Source organism: Martes martes, assembly GCF_963455335.1.
Source record: "Martes martes genome assembly, chromosome: 7".
In the NCBI taxonomy this organism is placed as follows: Eukaryota; Metazoa; Chordata; class Mammalia; order Carnivora; family Mustelidae; genus Martes; species Martes martes.
In genome coordinates, this window is record NC_137894.1 from 60453095 (window position 1) to 60472313 (window position 19219).

Here is a 19219-nt window from a genome sequence, read left to right on the forward strand (position 1 = left end):
AGTCCTTAGCAATTAGCATTGCACTAGCAGGAATTAAGCTCTCAGCAAACATCTGAATGACAATTAACTCCGTTTTTTTCCAAGGTTAAGACCTCACGAAACACAATTGGCTTTTCCAAGTTTCCTCCACCACTTGCTTCCACGCCACCTCTTCTTTCTTGAAATCCTGCTTTTGACTTTTCTAGACTCCGCACTTGCCTAGTTCCCTTAGCCTTCTCGAACCTTCCCCCAGCTGCCTCCTCCACTGATTCTCTTCTCACAAGGTTAAATGCAGATTGTCTCCAGAGCCCAGACTGTGCCTTCCTCTTTTCTAGTTTCAGATATGAGTTATGCGCAATTTGATCTCCCGTAAATCCCAGCATACATTTCCAATCTTTTGACAGCAGTTCCAGCTGTGGGATACAGCACTGGCATCTCAAACTCTGCACGTCTGAATCTGAATGGATCATATTTACCTTAACTCCTCTTATACTCCCTGTTTCTTTAAATGCCCACATCCTGGGCGCCTGGGTGGCTCAGTGGGTTAAGCCGCTGCCTTCGGCTCAGGTCATGATCTCAGGGTCCTGGGATCGAGTCCCGCGTGGGGCTCTCTGCTCGGCGGGGAGCCTGCTTCCCTCTCTCTCCGCCTGCCTCTCTGTCTACTTGTGATCTCTGTCTGTCAAATAAATAAATAAAATCTTTAAAAAAAAAAAACTATTAAATGCCCACATCCTTCTAAGCTGGAAATCTTTGCCTTAAAAACCTCTTAAACCTCTTCTCACTGACTCTAAAGCCTATCTTTGCTATCTTTTGAGCTTTCACTCCCTCCCTCCAAACGCAGATACACCCTGATAGCTACTGCCCTTATACAAACGGACATTCCGTCTAGTGATTGCCCTGCTCTGGGCACAACAGTTTATCTTTTTCCACTTTAAAATGTGGCACCCAGAGCTGAACACCAGATTCCTTTGGCCTCTAGATGTTCCACTGCATAAATTCTAAGCCCTCCATAATCCCCTACTCCATGTATGTTGCTCATACTTACCCTCAATTTCTCAGCCCAAATGGTATCTGCCTAAACCACACTCATTCCTCCTCATAATCAGTTAACACTGTTTCTGCACAGCATTACTCCCTTTTCTGCTTCCCCAGCAGTTGGTCTCAAGGGTCTCTAGGACTCCCTTCTCCTCCCGCTTTAGCTGATTGGTCCAGTGGTGGGCAGATCAGGTTATTCCCAGGGTTTTTCTGAAGTAAAACTGGAAAATACTCCTTTTAACCCTGATGGCTCCTGCTGAGCTCATGAGCTGACTGGTAATACCGGGAAGGAAAATGGTTTGCAGCAAGAGAAAATAAAATCAAGGTACAGAGACAAATAGTAATGGCAGGATTAAAGACCCATTCAGGAGGCACCTGGGTGGCTCAGTGGGTTAAGGCCTCTGCCCTCGGCTCGGGTCATGATCCCAGAGTCCTGGGATGGAGCCCCACATTGGGCTCTCTGCTCTGCGGGGAGCCTGCTTCCCCTCCTCTCTCTCTCTCTCTCTGCCCGCTTCTCTGCTTACTTGTGATCTCTGTCTGTCAAATTAAAAAAAAAAAAAAAAAAAAAAAGACCCATTCAGCATTTATATTGCCAGTTCCAGTAGTTCCTGAGGCCCAGCTGCATCTATTACCTTCCCATGGCTTGGCCATTTAGTTTTCCCCTGATTTCTAAGCACCAATAAATTCTTTTTACCTAAATTAGTCTAAGTTGGGTTTCTACCACTTCCAACCAATAGGTCCTAATTGATACAGTGACTCCATCTATTCTGAACACATCTTAAATCCCACCTTCTCCTTAAAAACTTTCCCTAATGCATTCATCTCATAATGACTGCTCTCCTTCTGACACCCTATAATATTTATGCTTTATACTGTGACACCGGCACTTATGTTCAAGTGAAAACTAGATTATAAACATGACTAAGGCGCTCATTCATTGCTCTAGGCGTACAAGCCTTTTCTCTCGAACGGGAGGGTAAAAACCTTGAAAATAGTGATTTTTTGTCATGTACTTTAAAATATACTTTTTCTGTGGCACCTGGGTGGCCCAGTAGGTTAAGCTTCTGCCTTTGGCTCAGATCATGATCTCAGGGTCTGAGACTGACTGAGCCCCACATCCAGCTCCCTGCTCAGCAGGAGGCCTGCTTCTCCCTCTCCCACTCCCCATGCCTATTCCCTCTCTTGCTGTGTCTCTCTCTGTCAAATAAATAAATAAAATCTTAAAAAAAAAAAAAAGAAAAGAATTCCCTTCCTTTTCTGGGGCACTGGGTGGCTCAGTTAAGCATCTGCCTTCAGCTCAGATTATGATCTCAGGGTCTAGGGATCGAGCCCCATGTTGGGCTCTCCACTTGGTAGGGAGTCTGCTTGCCCCTCTCCCTTTGCCTCTCCCCCTACTCATGTATTCTCTCACTCTCAAATAGATAAATAAAAAATTTTTTTAAAGAATTTTAAAAAGAATTCCCTGCCTTTTCAAAGTTGACTAATATTCCATTGTATGTATTTACTACATTTAATTTATCTATTCATTACTTTTTTGAGATTTATTTATTTTAGCGGGGAGGGGCAGAGAATCTCAAGCTGACTCCATAGTGAGCGCAGAGCCTGACAGCTAAGCTTGATCCCATGACCCTGTGGTCACTACCTGAGCCAAAACCAAGAGTCAGACACTTAACCTACTGCACCACCCAGCTGCCCCTGTCTATTCATTATTGATGGCAAGTTGGCTTGTTTCCACCTTTTGCCCATTGTGAACAATGTTACTATGAACATGAGTGTACAAATATCAGTTCAAGTCTCTGCTTTTACTTCTTTTAGGTATTAAACCCATAACGGTAGTTGTATGTTTAATATTTGAGGAATCAGGGGTGCCAGGCTGGCTCAGTAGGTAGAGCATGCAAATCTTGATTTCAGAGTCATGAGTTCAAGCCACATGTTGGAGGTGGACATTACTTTAAAAAAAATTGAGGAGTCACCCTACTGTCTTCTGTAGTGACTGCACCATCTCATATTCCCACAAGCAATGCACAAGTATCTTATTTTCTCTACTTCTTCAACACACTTGTTATTTTCTGTTTGTTTTTTCATAAGAGCTATCCTAAAGTGTGTGAAGAGGTATCTCATAGTGGTTCTGATTTGCATTTTCTTATTCATTAACTGTTTAAGTATAGGAACCCCCGCGTGTATTCATTAGCAGTGGGGAAGCAGAGGCTGAAGGGAGGAAAATTGATCAAATCATGAAGGAAGGCCATGAGAATGGCAGGCAAGAGAGAGGACGGAGGCATTATGGGAGGGTTAACCCAGCCAGGTCTTTGCCGTCTTCTTTCTTAGCCTCCCAGGAGCTCCTAGGTAGTGGGCTTCACCAGAGCTTAACTGTAGCTTTGTTCATAACAAAACTGAAAGCCACCCAAATTAGAAATGGAGACAAGGAGGACAGTTTATCTATTTGTAGACACAGGGCAGCCAAACACCAGAAATAATATGACAAAAGAAACAAAGTGAAGCAGATCAAGAACTGGCCACAACAAAGAGAGGTTCCCTTACTCAAAGTGAAATGAACCTTCAAAGCATCATCTGGAAACCTAGAACCAGAGGACACTGAAGCTGCTGCATATCAGGACATTAATGAGTAAAGCTCTGCAGTCAGCTAAGTTGCAGGGAGAAAAGAGGCAGAGGTGTTGTCCAGTCTTGGCCAACCTTAGCAGGTAGCAGGACCTTGATGGAATTTCCAGTTAACATTAAGTGAGGGGCGCCTGGGTGGCTCAGTGGGTTAAGCCTCTGCCTTCAGTTCAGGTCATGATCTCAGGGTCCTGGGATCGAGTCCTGCATCAGGCTCTCTGCTCAGTGGGGATCCTGCTTCCTCCCCTCTCTGCCTGCCTCTCTGCCTACCTGTGATCTTTCTCTCTCTGTTAAATGAATAAATCAAATCTTAAAAAAAAACAGTAATAATAAGTGAGATAATATATGTAAAGTGTTTAGCATAATCCTTGGGATTTTTTAAAAAACTCCCAAGCTAGATATTAAGGAAAAAAATCTCGATATTATTGTTGAACTCTGGGACAGTGCTCAGCAAGTACATAGTCTAGCACAGGGCATGGCACCAAACAAGTAAGAGCAGCACAATGCGAGAGAAATTACAATAGAGGCAGGTACCAAGTACAGGGGTGGTGCAAAGAAGGGTGTCATGAACACTTAGGGGCCAGACAGTGAATTTAACATCTGGGGGGCATTTTCCCTTTTAATCCTCACAATGATCCTGTGAAGTAAGTAGGAATATCCTACCTATTTCACAGGTGAGTAAACTTAGTCCTAGAGATGTTAAGTTACTTGCTAGTCACAGGCCTTCATAGCTGATGAAGTGGTGGAGCTGGGATTCGAACCACATCTGCAGGCTCTCTACACGGTACCTGCTCATTATCCATACTCCTCTGTATCGTATCTGCTTATTTGCTCACCTTGGGGAACAGTTCCTAGAGGAAGGACGTGATCTGAATACTGAGATAAGGGTTTGGGTTTTTTTTTAAGATTTTATTTATTTATTTGACAGACAGAGATCACAAGTAGGCAAAGAGAGAGGAAGAGAAGCAGGCTCCTTGCTGAGCAGAGTGCCCGATGCGGGGCTCGATGCGGGGCTCGATCCCAGGACCCTGGGATCATGACCTGAGCCGAAGGCAGAGGCTTTAACTCACTGAGCCACCCAGGCGCCCCTAAGATAAGGGTTTAACAGGCAGATGAGAGGAGGAAAATCAGTCCAGGGAAGGAAGCACACAGGCCCAAAGGCACAGAGTTATGCAACAGACATTATACCTAGAAAAATGTAAGAGCTCTTCTTGACAGAAGGGGGACAATTTCTACTGACCAAATTCACATACAGAGTCAAGCCTGGATCCAGAAATTTACTATATCATGTCTCTCATGCCTTACCACAATCTCGTAAGGCAGATACTATTTCCCCCCTCAGAGGTCTGATGAGAGTGAAGCTCAGAGAGATTAGGTGATCTGACTCTCACAGAAGCAGGGGAGTGGCAGAACTGGCCTCTGAGTACAGGTCTGCTAATTCTCCACAATTCTTGTGACTGCTGGGTGTGGGGAGGGCAGAGAGAGAAGAAAGCAGCTGAGCATTTTCTCAGAGTTTTTTACTGGAACCTGCAGTAGGAAATGAAATGTGTTATGATCAAGTCATATAATTATTAATACAAGGTAGAATTTTCAAGTGTTCATCAAAATCTAGTTTTTCTCTCCCTCCAGGTACACCAGAGGATAACACTTCCCTGCCTCCTTATGATTAGGCAATCATTCGACTAGTTCTTGCCAATGGATTAGGAGAAGTGACATTTATCAATTTCAGGCCAGAGCATTTCATTTCAGTTTCAAGACCATCCAATATTCTTTCTTCCTGCTGCAGTTATTGTGAAAGCACTTATTGAGAAGGATGCACCACAACATTGAAACCCCTTTCATCGCTAATCCAACAAGAAGAGGACCGTGGTTCTAGAGCATCTCTGAGAGTAACAGTATTAGACTTTGCCTGAGTGAAAATGAGCTTTGCTGTGCTTCTTAGGAAAGTTCAATAACCACTCTATTAGATTGTAACCACGGACGGTGCATTGTTCACCTCTGTTTCTTGGCACCCGGCTCAGTACCTGGCATCAAGCAGGTGCTCAGTTGAATGTGTGACACCCGAATGTATAAGTCAGGGAATTCTGTGTTGCTAAATAAACCACAAGTTTGGCTTTTGATAAAGTATGAATTTAAATTACGGAATTCATTTGTATTCGTGTTTCTGAGTGTGTTGCAATCAGTTTTGATACAGGTCTCAAGTGATGAATAATCATACTTTAAAAAGTCAGCAAGTAACTTATAAAAATAATTTTTAAAGATATAAGGTTATTGGGGGAGCCTGGGTGGCTTAGTTGGTTAAGTGTCCAACTCTTGGTTTTGGCTGGTTCAGGTTATGATCTCGGAGTTGTGAGATGGAGCCCTGTGTTGGGCTCTGTGCTCAGCAAGGAATCTGCTTCAGATTCTCTCTCTCCCTCTGCCTCGGCTCCTCCCCCTGCTTATGCTCCCTCTCCCACTCTCTCTCAAAATAAATAAAATCTTAAAAAAAAAAGATATAAGATTATCCTTATGGAAACATCCCGTTCACTCCCTGGGATTCTGACATGTCTAATTGAAGTGTATGTGTGTGTGTGTGTGTGTGTGTGTGTGTGTGTTTTGATTATGGAGGACAATTCAGGGTATGTACATATCAAATATAGAGAGCATCTGTTATGTATACTAAGGTAGGAACAAAAGGTTATGAATCATGCAGCTATACTGAGAGAGGCCAGAGATAGGGCTGACTTCATAACATCTGAAAATCAGTTCTCACTTAGCAGAGGGAACACTTGCATGCAAGGAAGCCCAGGTCCCATTGGACATGCACAACTTAATCATGCATGCAGGCTGATGGAGGTAGACATTACCTTGTAGTCTCCCAAGGTGTTTTCTCAGACCCCCATGTACCCCTAGGGCTGGCTGTCAAGCCAGTCTAACACTGCTGGGAGAGGTTATATTATAGGATAATACATATTGCCCAATCCTGTTTTTGGATGTGTTTACCTATGTGTCCCAAAAGGTCTGGAACAATAGGTATCAAATTGGTCCTACAGTTACTCTTAGGGAGTGAGACTGGGAGAGAAGGGGTATGAGGGTGAGAGCTTCCTCTTTGGAAGGAAATACACTGCTGTATTTGGATTTGTTATTTACAACGGGCATGTGTTAATTTTGCACTTCAAAACATAAATTTAAAAGGGCCTGCGAGTGATTGAAATACACCTCACATTCTCCACCCAACTCTCCAAATTATATTTTACTCAAGGGAACAGAATCTAGAAATGTGTGGCACTTGCTGGCATCCAAGCAAACCTGCTGAATGAATAAAGACCCCAGAGGAGACGCTGAAAGAAACCTTGGTCTTAAGCTCTGCCCTCCACACAGCAGGAGTTGATCTTCTTCCTCTCCTTTTGATTTCATCTTTTCCTCTTTCCCTCCTCCTCTTTTTCCTGTTCTCCATCTTCTCCTCTTCAAACAAACAAACAAAAACGCACAAAAAAACCCACACAACAACAGCACAGGGCAGCAAAGGACTTTTACCACGCCACCCTCTAGTAGTAACAAACACAAAGTACATGAGAGTAGTGGGTAGGAAAATATGAACTCATACTCACAATGGGGCCTTAGGGGATGACTTTAGGTTGAAAAGTAGAGTCATCCAGTCCAAGGCAGAGAGGTAAGAGGCAGAGAGAAAAAGGAAGGAACTGGGCAAGAAAAGCATGGTATTATGCCTGGGGAACACTGAGTTCAGAGTCTCCCCAGGCTGCCACTCTCTTCTCTACTCAAAGTCAGCTGCTCAATTCGATACTGAAAAGTGACCAGACTCTGAGGAGCCACTTCCTACTAACCAAAGAGCATGGTTTATAAGACTGACTAACAACTTACCATGAGAAGTATGTTTGCCAAGAATACTTGTGTCAGCCAAGCAATACAGCCTCGTCCCACAAGGGAAAGCCTTCTGGGATTAGGGGGGCTGCTTGGAGAACAGGGGTCTCCATGCAGATGGATTTGAAGGCTGTGAAGTGACATTTTCTCCAAACTACGAAAGTCTGGAAAGTCACTCGTGGGCTCCCAGGAGAGTGTGGCCAGGGTGATGGACAGGACATGGCAGCTGCTCAGGGCCCCTCTCTCCTGCAGCTCTGAAAAAGCATCAGAAAACTCTCCCTTGGGGCACCTGCATGGCTCAGTTGGTGAAGTGTCCGACTCTTGCTTTCCACTCGGGTCATGATCTCAGGGTCATGAGATCAAGCCCCCCATGGGGCCTGTGTTGGGCTCCACACTCATGGAGGAGTCTGCCCCTACCCCTGCTCAGGGGTGCACGTGCATGTACGTGTGTGTTCTCACTCTCCCTCTCTCTGTCTCTCTCAAATCAATCAATCAAGTAAGCGAGCAATTTTTAAAGAAAGAAAAGACGGGCGCCTGGGTGGCTCAGTGGGTTAAGCCTCTGCCTTTGGCTCAGGTCATCAGCTCAGGGTCCGGGGATCAAGCCCCGCATTGGGCTCTCTGCTCAGCGGGGATTCTGCTTCCCCCTTCCCCTCTGCCTGCCTCTCTGCCTGCTTGTGATCTCTCTCTCTCTCTGCCAAATAAATAAATAAAATCTTAAACAAAAGAAAAGAACTCTCTCCCTTGCCTAGCCCCTAGCTACTGTGTTTATACCTCCCTACCCCATCTTGACCACATTCATGATCTTGCTCCTGTACCTGCCTTCCCCTAAAGTTCTTTCCTGCCGGCTGGTTCCTGGTTGCTCCAGGTTAGCAGGCTGGAGTTGCTTGTCTGCCACACCAGGGAGAGGCACAGAATTGCTGACAGCAGTTAAGAGCGCCACCCTAGAGTCAGACATGTTCCATTACTTACTAACTGTGTGGCCTTGGGAACCTCTCTGTGCCTCAGTGTCCAGGACACAGAGATGTGACATCCAGTAAAGAGGACTTTTGGCCCAGGTGACGGCCTTTAGTTTTCAGATACTTTGGCGTCCAGCTAACTACAGAGAGACCCTGTGCTCAAGGTCTCTCCCACATGGCCTATATCTAATGAATGACTGAGGCAGGGCGATAAAGGTCTGAACATTTCAGTGCAGTGTGGGACAACTGACCATCTATTTTGGCTTCAGATTACCCATGTGATTAGTTGACGCTGTTGTCAGGTACACACTACAGCTCAACTTCTCCCACTTTTCCCTCCTTCTGTGGTTGTCAATTCCCAGGGACACTCTCTGGTAAATATCCAGCACACTAAACTCCATCTCAGAGTCTGCTTCTTGGAGAACCCAACCTACAACGATTGGTACTGGGATTGATCCAAGAAAGCAGGCAATGAAAGGATGTATAGAAGCAGGGTCACTTAACACACAGCTGGAAATGAAGATCTGGTGGTCCAACTGTTAAATATTTTATCATTGGTGAATAGGGATACTATCCTGGCAGAAGGGAACGTACTAGTTGGTGGGATGTACCAAATAAATATAGGTGCGAGAGTAACTATAAGAATAGTGAAATTGGGGGTGCCTGGGTGGCTCAGTGGTTAAGCCTCTGCCTTCAGCTCAGGTCATAACCTCAGGGTCCTGGGATCGAGCTCCGCATCGGGCTCTATGCTCTGCAGGGAGCCTGCTTCCTCCTCCTCTCTCTCTCTCTCTGCCTGCCTCTCTGCCTACTTGTGATCTCTATCAAATAAATAAATAAAATCTTAAAAAAAAAAAAAAAAGAATAGTGAAATTGGGTCACCGTGACTGAAAGCCAAATGTGAAAGCCAGAGGGCCCCCTTAAGGGCATATGAAGAGGGCTTCATCACCTGTAGTGGGAGGGCAGGGAAAGCTGAGGGCCAGGATAATCATCAGAATAGTCTAAGATCCAATGATGTTAAACTCCCAAGCAAGGCAAGTTGGCTAAAGATCCTAGTTGGGAAATAATGGGAATATGACATGTGGGGTGGAGATATCTGATTGGTGCCCCTGAAGATCTTGAATTCCCAGTTTCTCCTACACCCTCTGCGTGTGCAGAAATGGCCCATCATCTAGCGCTTCCCTCTTCTTTGTAGACAATGCAGAAGACCAGACCCTGTAAGACTGCAGGTACCCTTCTCAAAGTCTGCTCTTACCTCCCTGCTGGATACTAGGTTGATAACCAGGGTTAAAACAGTACATAACCCAGTGAGGGATTTATTGGGACTCATTAAGGTGCTATCCCCCAAAGGAGCTGCAAGAACTAGCCACACATAAAATGCCAGGAGCTGGGGGAGTAACAAGGGACTGGATTCTGCAGGTGCTTGATCAAGAGGACCAGACCAAATTGGGTTAGGGAGAATTTATTGATTTGGAAACATTCTCCTGAGATACAACAGTTATCACTCTGCCAAGGCCCCAGGAAATGCTACCAGAATGGCTCTTAGGAGCATGAAAAACTACAACCCATACAAAGGGGGGAAAAAAAAGTCAAAACTGCCAGGACACATCATGTAGGAACAGATTTAAAAACTCAGGGGGGCGCCTGGGTGGCTCAGTGGGTTAAGGTCTCTGCCTTCAGCTCAGGTCATGATCCCAGGGTCCTGGGATCGAGCCCCGCATCGGGCTCTCTGCTCAGCGGGGAGCCTGCTTCCTCCTCTCTCTGCCTGCCTCTCTGCCTACTTGTGATCTCTGTCTGTGAAATAAATAAATAAAATCTTAAAACAAAACAAAACAAAACAACACAGGGAAGCACAGTGAAGTAGATGTACTGTAGGAAGGCTGGAAATCCCACCGAATGGTTATGTTCCATGGGAAGATCAAGAGGATACTCCACTTACTAAAGCCACAGGGAATGAGATGGTAAAGAGGTACAACAGCATCACTGAAATTTCACTACATGCTAAAAATGCAGGCCAGGACTGACAGTAGGAGAGACTGTTACAAAACCAGGCTCACAATGGTAATGGGGTGGTAGAACTTGCAACAAGAGGCCAGGTGGCAGCACTTAACTACCAGGAACCAGGTAGATACAATTATTTTAATAGCAGAAAGGGCGGAGTGACAGCCAAGGCTGCCTGAACCTCAGAGACTTATGGAGATGGTTAACAGAATACAGCATCTCCAAGGGCTAACAGGGTTAATCTTCAATTTTCAATTAGAAGAAATCAAGGTCGGGTGATTAACGGGCTGAGGGCAGCTGCCCCAATAAAAAGTGACATCCTTCTCCCACCTTTGCATCTGAGCTAATTATCAGACCCTGAACTCGTTAATTAAGAAAAGGTCTGGTATTGTATGCAACTGATGAATGACTGAATTCTACCTCTGAAATTAATAGTACAGTACATATTAATTAAATTGAATTTAAATTAAAAACTTAAAAATAAATAAGTAAATGGTCCGCTAACCAAAAGAAGGACCCTGCAACACTGTGTAGGACACTGTAGCCATCCTGGGTGGCTCAATTGGTTGAGTGTCCCCTTCTTTTTTTATTTTTAAGATTTATTCATTTATTTATTTGAGAGAGAGGCAGAGGGAGAAGCAGGGCACCCAACGCAGGGCTCGATCCCAAAACCCTGAGACAATGACGAGAGCCAAAGGCAGGCGCCCAACCCACTGAGCCACCCAGGCAGCTGGGCTCTATGCTGGGCATGGAGCCTACTTTTTTAAAAAAGGGAGGGGGGCACCTGAGTGGTTCAATTGGTTAAGCAACTGCCTTTGGCTCAGGTCATAATCCTGGAGTCCCGGGATTGAATCCCACATTGGGCTTCCTGCTCAGAGTCTGCTTCTCCCTCTGACTTCTCCCCTCTCATGCTCTCTCTCATTCTCTCTCTCAAATAAATACGTAAAATCTTTTTAAAAAATTTTCCATCTAACCTTAAAAACAAAACAGAAAAACCATGGTAAACATACACAGTAATGTTTCCCCAGACCTTCTCTCAATGTTCACATACACGCACATATTACCACATTCTTTCTTTCTTTCTTTTTTTTCCCTAAGGTTTATTTTTAAGTAATTTCTCCACCCACTGTAGGGCTGGAACTCACAACCTTGGGATCCAGAGTTGCATGCTCCACCAGTCAAGCCAGCTCGGTGCCCCAGTAGGAATAATTTTTATAGTGAGAAAAAAATTCTATTTCCACAAAACTGTTAAAAAACCATTATGAGGGATGCCTGGGTGGCTCAATCGGCTAAGTATTCGCCTTCAGTTCAGGGCATGATCCTGGGGTTCTGGGATCTAGTCCCACACTGGGATCCCTACTTAGCAGGGAGTCTCCTCTCTCTACCTGCCATTCCCCCTGCTTGTGCTCTCTGACAAATAAATAAAATCTTTTTAAAAAATCATTATGATAAAAATTCATACTCAATGTAAAAAGCTCAAACAGCATCAAAGTGTAAAAATTAAAAAATGAAAATCTCCTATCTCAACCCTCTTCCTACAAGTTCCTCCCTAGAAAATTATAGCTGGCATTTACTGAGTGCTTACTCTTTGCCAGGAAGTACTCCAAGCACTTTTTCAACATATGTTAACCAATCTAAACCTTATTACAACCCAAAGAGGCACATATAATCATTATCCTCACTTTACTAAGGGAAAACTTGCATAGGTTGGGTTCTCTGGGAAGCCAACTCAAGAGGAAATTTAGAGTATAATATGTTTATTCATTCAATCTAGACACTGCTTACTTTCGGGGCACCAGTGTGGCCCAGCGTCTGCCTTTGGCTCAGGTCATGATCCCAGGGTCCTGGGATTGAGTCCTGCATCGGGCTCTCTGTTCAGTAGGGAGTTTGCTTCTCCCTCTCCCCCTGACCCTCCCCCTGACTCCGCTCGTGCACACTTGTGTTCACACTCTAATAAATAAAATCTTAAAGGGGCACCTGGGTGGCTCAGTGGGTTAAAGCCTCTGCCTTAGGCTCAAGTCATGATCCCAGGGTCCTGGGATCAAGCCCCGAATTGGGCTCTCCGCTCAGCGGGCAGCCTGCTCCCCCCTTTCTTTCTCTGCCTACCTCTCTGCCTACTTGTGATCTGGCTGTCAAATAAATTAATAAATCTTTTTTTAAAATCTTAAAAAAAAAAAAAAAGACAGGGGCACCTGGGTGGCTCAGAGGGTTAAGCCTCTGCCTTCGGCTCAGGTCATGATCTCAGGGTCCTGGGATCGAGCCCCGCATTGGGCTCTCTGCTCAGCAGGGAGCCTGTCTTCTCCGTATCTCTGCCTACTTGTGATTTCTGTCAAATAAATAAATAAAATCTAAAAAAAAAAGACACTGTTTACTCTCAATATGGACTAACTTCGGTATATGAATCATTTGATGACTCCTTGAAGAAAAAGCAAAATCAATAGATTTCACTCAAATAAAGAACATACTTTTTTGGTTTTATTTATTTAAGTAACTTCTACACTCAACATGGGTCTCAAACTCACAACCCCAAGATCAAGAGTTGCACACTCTCCCAACTGAGCCAGCCAGGTGCCCTAAAGCCTATCTTTCTTAATTGCAGTCATAGGTCACTGACAATATTACAGTCTTTTAACATGGAGCTTGAACTCACAACCCTGAGATCAAGAGTCAGAGGCTTAACCAACTGAGCCATACAGGTGGCCCTATTATGGTCTTTTAAGGTTTTTTTTTTTTAAAGATTTATTTAATTATTTATTTGACAGGCAGAGATCACAAGTAGGCAGAGAGGCAGGCAGAGAGAGAGAGAGAGGTGGAAGCAGGTTCCCTGCTGAGCAGAGAGCCTGATGCGGGGCTCGATCCGAGGACCCTGGGATCATGACCTGAGCCGAAGGCAGAGGCTTTAACCCACTGAGCCACCCAGGCGCCCCTTAAGTTTTTATTTAGAGAGAGAGCACATGTGCAAGAGTGGGCAAGGGAGTAGGGAGGTGAGGAGAAGGAGAGGGAGAGAGAGAATCTTAAGCAGTCTCCACCATCAGCGTGGAGTCCAACACAGGGCTCTCACAACCCTGACATCATGACCTGAGCTGAAATCAAGAGTCGTTATTTAACCAACTGAACCACCCAGGTGACCCTTGGTCTTCTTCTATTAACACATTTACAGAGGGTCCTCACAGAAAGGCATCAAACTTCAGGGTGGCTAGAAATAGGGAAACCGGCTTGGTCATTTTGAGTCATTCTTGCCATGGGGTCAGTTCCAAGGATATGTTCGAGGAGAGAGGTCAAGGGGTTATATTTTAGGAAAAATCTTCTGGAATAAAAAGGGAATTGGGCCTTAATTTTCTCTAAATCCTGAATGCATTTTCAAGCTAACTGGCAACAAATTGGATATCTAGGTATGTGTTTAGTTCCAGGGATTCTTCTAAGTCTGATATATTCTTTTGTTACTATTCTAAGGCATACACACTTATGATACTATAACATACTGGAGAAAAAAAAATTTAGACAGGAAAGGGGAAAAGAAAAAGGGAGCCGGAGAGAAAAAACTTAGCAGCTTGCCTGTGTCCAGTTAATGCCCAGGGAAGACTGGGATCTAACTCCCAAGTTCACTGCAGAACAAAGAATTAATGACTCCCCCAAAGTTTTGAGAACATTTTCAAATTATTATTGCTAATGTTCCCTACCTTATATTCCAAATTCCACAAAGAAATCACCTCTGAAATTGCCCTTTATTTTTTAAAGTAATTTCTATGCCCAACATGGAGCTCAAACTCATGACCCCAAAGTCAAGAATCATATGCTCTACAAACTGAGCTAGCCAGGTGCCCCTGAGGTTGCTCTTTTAATTCACTGACTTTAACAAGCAAAAAACTGAACTTTTTCCCTTCATACACCAGTTCCCCAAACCTCCTTTACACTTGTGTTTCTCATATTGATGAAGGGCCCACTCACCATCAGCTTCCTAAGCCAGGATCTAAGACATCACTTGTGCTTGGGACCTCGCCTTACACTCTCTCCCAAATAAAATTCAGGTCCTGGTAATTCTACCTTCCAAATTATGCAGAATCCATCCATTTCTCTTCATTTGCATTGCCTCTTCTTTGGTTCGGGGTACCATCATCGCCTGCCATAATGACACCAACAGCTTAAGTGGCCTCCTCGCCCTTGGGCTCCCTTCCTTCTAATTCATTCGCCACACTGCACCCAGTGTAATCTTTTTAAAACACAAAGCTAATAACGTCGTTCTTCAGTTTAAAATCTTTCAATACTGAGGTTCAAACTTCTGAATATAACTTATTAGGCACTGAAGGATGTGGCCCCTGAGTCCCTCCACACACACCGTATTCCATGTTCCATAATGAACTTTCAGTTCCCTGAACCCAATTTTTTCAATTATCTACGGGCCTTTGCCCATGCGGTTCTCTGCTTGGGACAACCTTCCTTCTATTCTTCTTTTGGGTAACTCGGATGCATCCTCCAGGTTCCAGCCCAGGTGTCACCTGCACAGCCCAGATAGGCAGGCCTTATCCCTGACCGGTGCCCTCTGCGTGGTCCAGCCGACTTGTGTCTTCCAGGCGGGCAAGCCCCTGACGGCGCACTTGACACTCCATCAGTGCAGGCCAGTTGTAAGGCTTGTCAGAGCAGACCCAGATGATTGCAGCGCCAGTTCACTACAGGTACGTAGCACACCAAGCTCCGGCCCCGCACAGGAGACACACCCAAAGCTTCCAGGGGCCCGCGCAGGGTACAGGACCGCTGTCCACTGTCCGGAACCCAACCCTGTACGGGGCCCGCCTCCCACGCTGCGTCGGGGGTGGGGCAGGGCGGGGCACCGGGCGCCGGCGAACGGCGTGCGACGAGCGGGGGGCGGGGCCAGGGGCGGAGCGGAGCGCGCATGCGCGGTCGCCTTTGTGTGGGTCGAGCGGCGGCGGCGGCGGCGGCAGTGGCGGTCCCACTGGCAGGCGGGCAAGAGGGGAGTCCGGGCGGCGTCCGGCGTGGGAGCCGGGGGACCACCATGGTAAAGAAGCGGAAAGGCCGCGTCGTGATCGACTCGGACACGGAGGACAGCGGCAGCGATGAGAACCTGGATCAGGTGAGGGCAGGCCGCGGAGGCGCGGGCCGGCGGAGCGGGAGGGCTGAGTCCGGGCCACGGGAGCCTGGAGCCGGCCGGGCCCGGGGCCTCCCGGCCGGAGCTCCCGGCCCGCCCCGTGCCCTGATCTCCGCTGCCACCTCTTTCTTGTTCTTTCCGCAGCACCAGGGGCCCTCAGAGTCCGGCCGGGGCCTGGAGACGGAACCCCGAGGACTTGGCGCCTTGGGCGGGGAGGCGGGGCAGGGACCAGGCTGGTGGGCCTCGGCTTGGGGGACCAGAGGGGTCCGTGATCTGCCGGGGTCAGATCGGGGCGGCGGGCTGCAGGCCCGGCGATCCGGGCGGGGAAAGATAGGAAGTATCGCCCGCCAACCCGGGAGGCTGGGAGATTTTGGAGGAGGTGCAAGGGTGAGTGTGGGGGAGGTGGGGGCGGGGGGCGAGATGGTGCGGGCTCTGGAAGATGAAGTTTTTCAGACTAGAGGTGTGGACCTGGAGGAGAGACACCCTTAAACGTTCCGGGGAACTTATGCCGTGCTTCATGAGGAAGACTTAGCTGTGGGCACGAATCTGTTTGGCAACTAGGGTCGTTTGTGGTTGAGAAGGGTCCCCGTTGAGATGTCAGACCAAAGAAAACTCTTGGGAGAAGGAAAGAGGCCAAAAGTGGAGAAATATATAGGAGAACTTGGAAGGGCTATGACTGAGGCCTCTTGGCTCTTTTCATGCAGCATCCCAGAATTCTTTCTTACTTGAAGATTGTGCAGGATTGAAAGTAACTTTTGGTCTCACTGTCTTGGGGTTGAACTGTTTTTATGCTCTAGAAAATATTATAGGGAGGAAGTTTTCCTTTACAGCAGTGCTATAGTAATACTAGAAGATTGAAAGAGAGTCCCCCGCCCCATGTGTTGTGAACAAATGATACAAAGAGTATGTAAGAGGTAGTAGCTTTACAAGTTAAGAAGAGAGAGTACTGAATTTAGAATCTGAAATTTTGAGTTCTAGGCTGGCTGTGCTGTTTTCTAGCTATGTATCTTTTGTCTGTAACTGTAAACTCTAGATACAGTATTAGCCTTGAGTATCTAATTGGGCTGTTAAAAGGATCAAGTATTTGTAAGAATTAATATTGGTATGAACACTTGCAAATTAAGGCTTTTGTATAAATGGCTTCTTGGGGGTTCTTTGTATTAGGCCACAGGTCTCAGGACTAAAGTATTAGGGCATGAAATGGGTGGATTTTAAGAAGGGCCTGGAAATGTGTTTAAGAAAAGAGGACTGTTTTGAAAATGGTAAGGAGGTGGGAAAGTAGTGGGGTTTCATCCAAGGGAGAAAACCTTGTTTGGGGATTGGAATTGAAAGGTAAGTTGAAAATGTTCTCACTGAAAGGCTCCTGAAATTTACAAAAATATAAAAAATACATTCTTGGCTGGAAAAGTTTGATAATTTTAGATTGGCACTTAGGAGGATTAGAACTTTTTCTTCTTTTTTTAATTTAGAAATGTGGGTATTTCCAGTAAAAACACCAGCTACCATTTATGTAGTGCTTGGGGTGAACTAGTCACCTCAAGTGCTTTATTTATTTATATTGTCAAGTTTTCAGATTATGGTGAACTTTGTGTCATTTTCTCCATTTTACATATGAGGAAGATGGAGGTTGAAGGAGGAACTTACCTAGATTCACACAACTTGTTACTGGTAGAGTTGGAATTTGAACTCCAAATCTGCATGATAGTAAGGCACATACTCTTCACTATACCAACTCAATTTCTTAGTCTTTTAATTTTTCAGAGTGTAAAATGAGAATGATGTTTTGTGGTTATTTTCCTTGTTTCTAGAATTCGTGTTTGTAAAGTACATTCAGTAGTATGGAGGAAATTGTTATAACAATTAAAAAGATTATTTGGGAGCTTCCTTGGTAAAGCACTCTAAGACATCTGTTCTGATGGTGAATGAACTAAGCTGCAAATTACTCTGTCTGTAATGATTACCCACAGAATTCTAACAAATGAAATGAGTTCAGAGCTCCCTTTTGTGGTAGAGAGGTTTTACCTGATCCACAAAGAGCTAGCTCTTCCAAAGTGGACACTGGAAGGGATTGCAACTTTAAACCCAGCTCTATCTGTTTATAAAAAGAAATTAGCATAAAATTTGCAAGTAATACCTAATAGAATTTAACAACAATTTCAACTTTCTCCTCTTCAGCCACAGTTAGGTGGCATTCTTTTATCAGATGGGAACCAGATCAAAACTCCCTTTCCCTGCACATCCTAACAGAGGCGCCTGTGCCTTCTGTCTGTTCAGCAATGCATCAGGCTCTCAGAGGAGTGAAAAACAAAGATCTCTGCCCTCTAGAAGTTTTCACCAAAGACCGTTAGGAGAAAATCAAAGTCAGGCTGGTTTCGGGGTCTTCAGAATCCTCAGAATAAAATCAATGCATCTGGGCCTTTCTAACCAAGATGCCTTGGGCTGCTCCATCTAGTTCTAGGTCTTCATTGTGGGTATAACATCATATTTGCTGTCTACTGTAAGGTCCTTGTGGAAAAGACAAAACCATAAGAAATCTTTGAGTGTCTAGTGTAAGAGTGAAGCTGTTAGAAAGGAGGTCCTTGCTCCCAGGTTTTCCAGATGGGAGTAGAAGTCATTATGTTAGAAATATTATTTCCAACTTAGTCCTTGCTGAAGGTAAGGCAGGTGAACCTACTATTTTTTTTTTTTTTTTCCTGGTGGTGGGAGGACCACCTGTGTCAGAAACTGCCTGGGTTGCTTGTTTAAAATGTACTTTGCAGGGGCTCCCATCCCAGTCTACTGAATCAGACCTTCAGGGGATAGAGCTCTGGACTCTGCATTTTTACCAGATACAGCCCAGGTACTCATTTATGTTAACGATTGAGACTACTGTCTGTGTGCAAGCTAATCTTTTTGATAAGACACTCTAAGTGGTTTGGGAGAGAAATAGCTTTCTGTCCCGTCTGTAGTGTGTGCACAGGAAGAAAACTGGACAAAGATGTTTGAGGTAGCAAAGCTCTTGGCTATTCTAAATCTCGAAGCTGTTTGAATTGTTGGGATGCTTTTTATTGAGACCTATTTCCTTTTTTCCTTTCATGATGGGAAGAGAGGTGTGTAGGAACTGAATTGGAGTAGTTTAAATTGTTTTAACTTTGAAAGATTTTAAAAACTCAGACCTTTGAGAATTTGAAGGATTTTTTTTTTACATGTGACCTCTTAGTGACCTTATTTTTTATGTTGGGCATACCCTTCAACATTTTTTTAAAGGATTTCTTTATTTATTTTAGACAGAGAACTAGCGGGAGGAGCAGAGGCAGAGGGAGAGAGCATCTTAAGCAGATTCTGCACTCAGCACGGAGCTGGATGCAGGGCTCGATCGCATGGCCTTGAGATCACAACCTGAGCCAAAACCAAGAGTCAGATGCTTAACTGACTGCACCCCCCCAGGTGCCCCATCTTGAACATTTTAAAATTGCAAATCCTCAAGATACTTGCTTTTGGTGCCTCTTGGAAAAGAGTTTGAGGCAAACCTAGGGTTTTGTTGTTTTTGTTTTTGTTTTTGTTTTTTACCCTGTCATGTACTTCCATGGGTATAATGGATGTGAGTCATTACGAATAATATTTATGCAGTTGGTCTTATAAAATGAAAAGCATACAAGATAATAAAGGAATAGCGTTCTCTGTTCAGATC

At 45.1% G+C, this 19219-nt stretch overlaps 2 protein-coding genes across 2 annotated transcripts in view; one reads left to right on the plus strand and one right to left on the minus strand.

Moving 5' to 3' along the window:
* NDUFAF1 (NADH:ubiquinone oxidoreductase complex assembly factor 1) overlaps nt 1–15227 on the minus strand; it is a 32129-nt gene extending 16902 nt beyond the window's left edge. The window contains exon 1 of the mRNA XM_080807454.1: nt 14394–15227. The gene's annotated coding sequence lies outside the window, so the exon portion shown is untranslated. The remainder of the gene's footprint in view (nt 1–14393) is intronic.
* A 96-nt stretch (nt 15228–15323) lies between these two features.
* RTF1 (RTF1 homolog, Paf1/RNA polymerase II complex component) overlaps nt 15324–19219 on the plus strand; it is a 55687-nt gene continuing 51791 nt past the window's right edge. Inside the window, exon 1 of the mRNA XM_080807459.1 lies at nt 15324–15534. Coding sequence (XP_080663585.1) covers nt 15337–15534 — 198 coding nt within the window. The 5' untranslated portion in view covers nt 15324–15336. The remainder of the gene's footprint in view (nt 15535–19219) is intronic.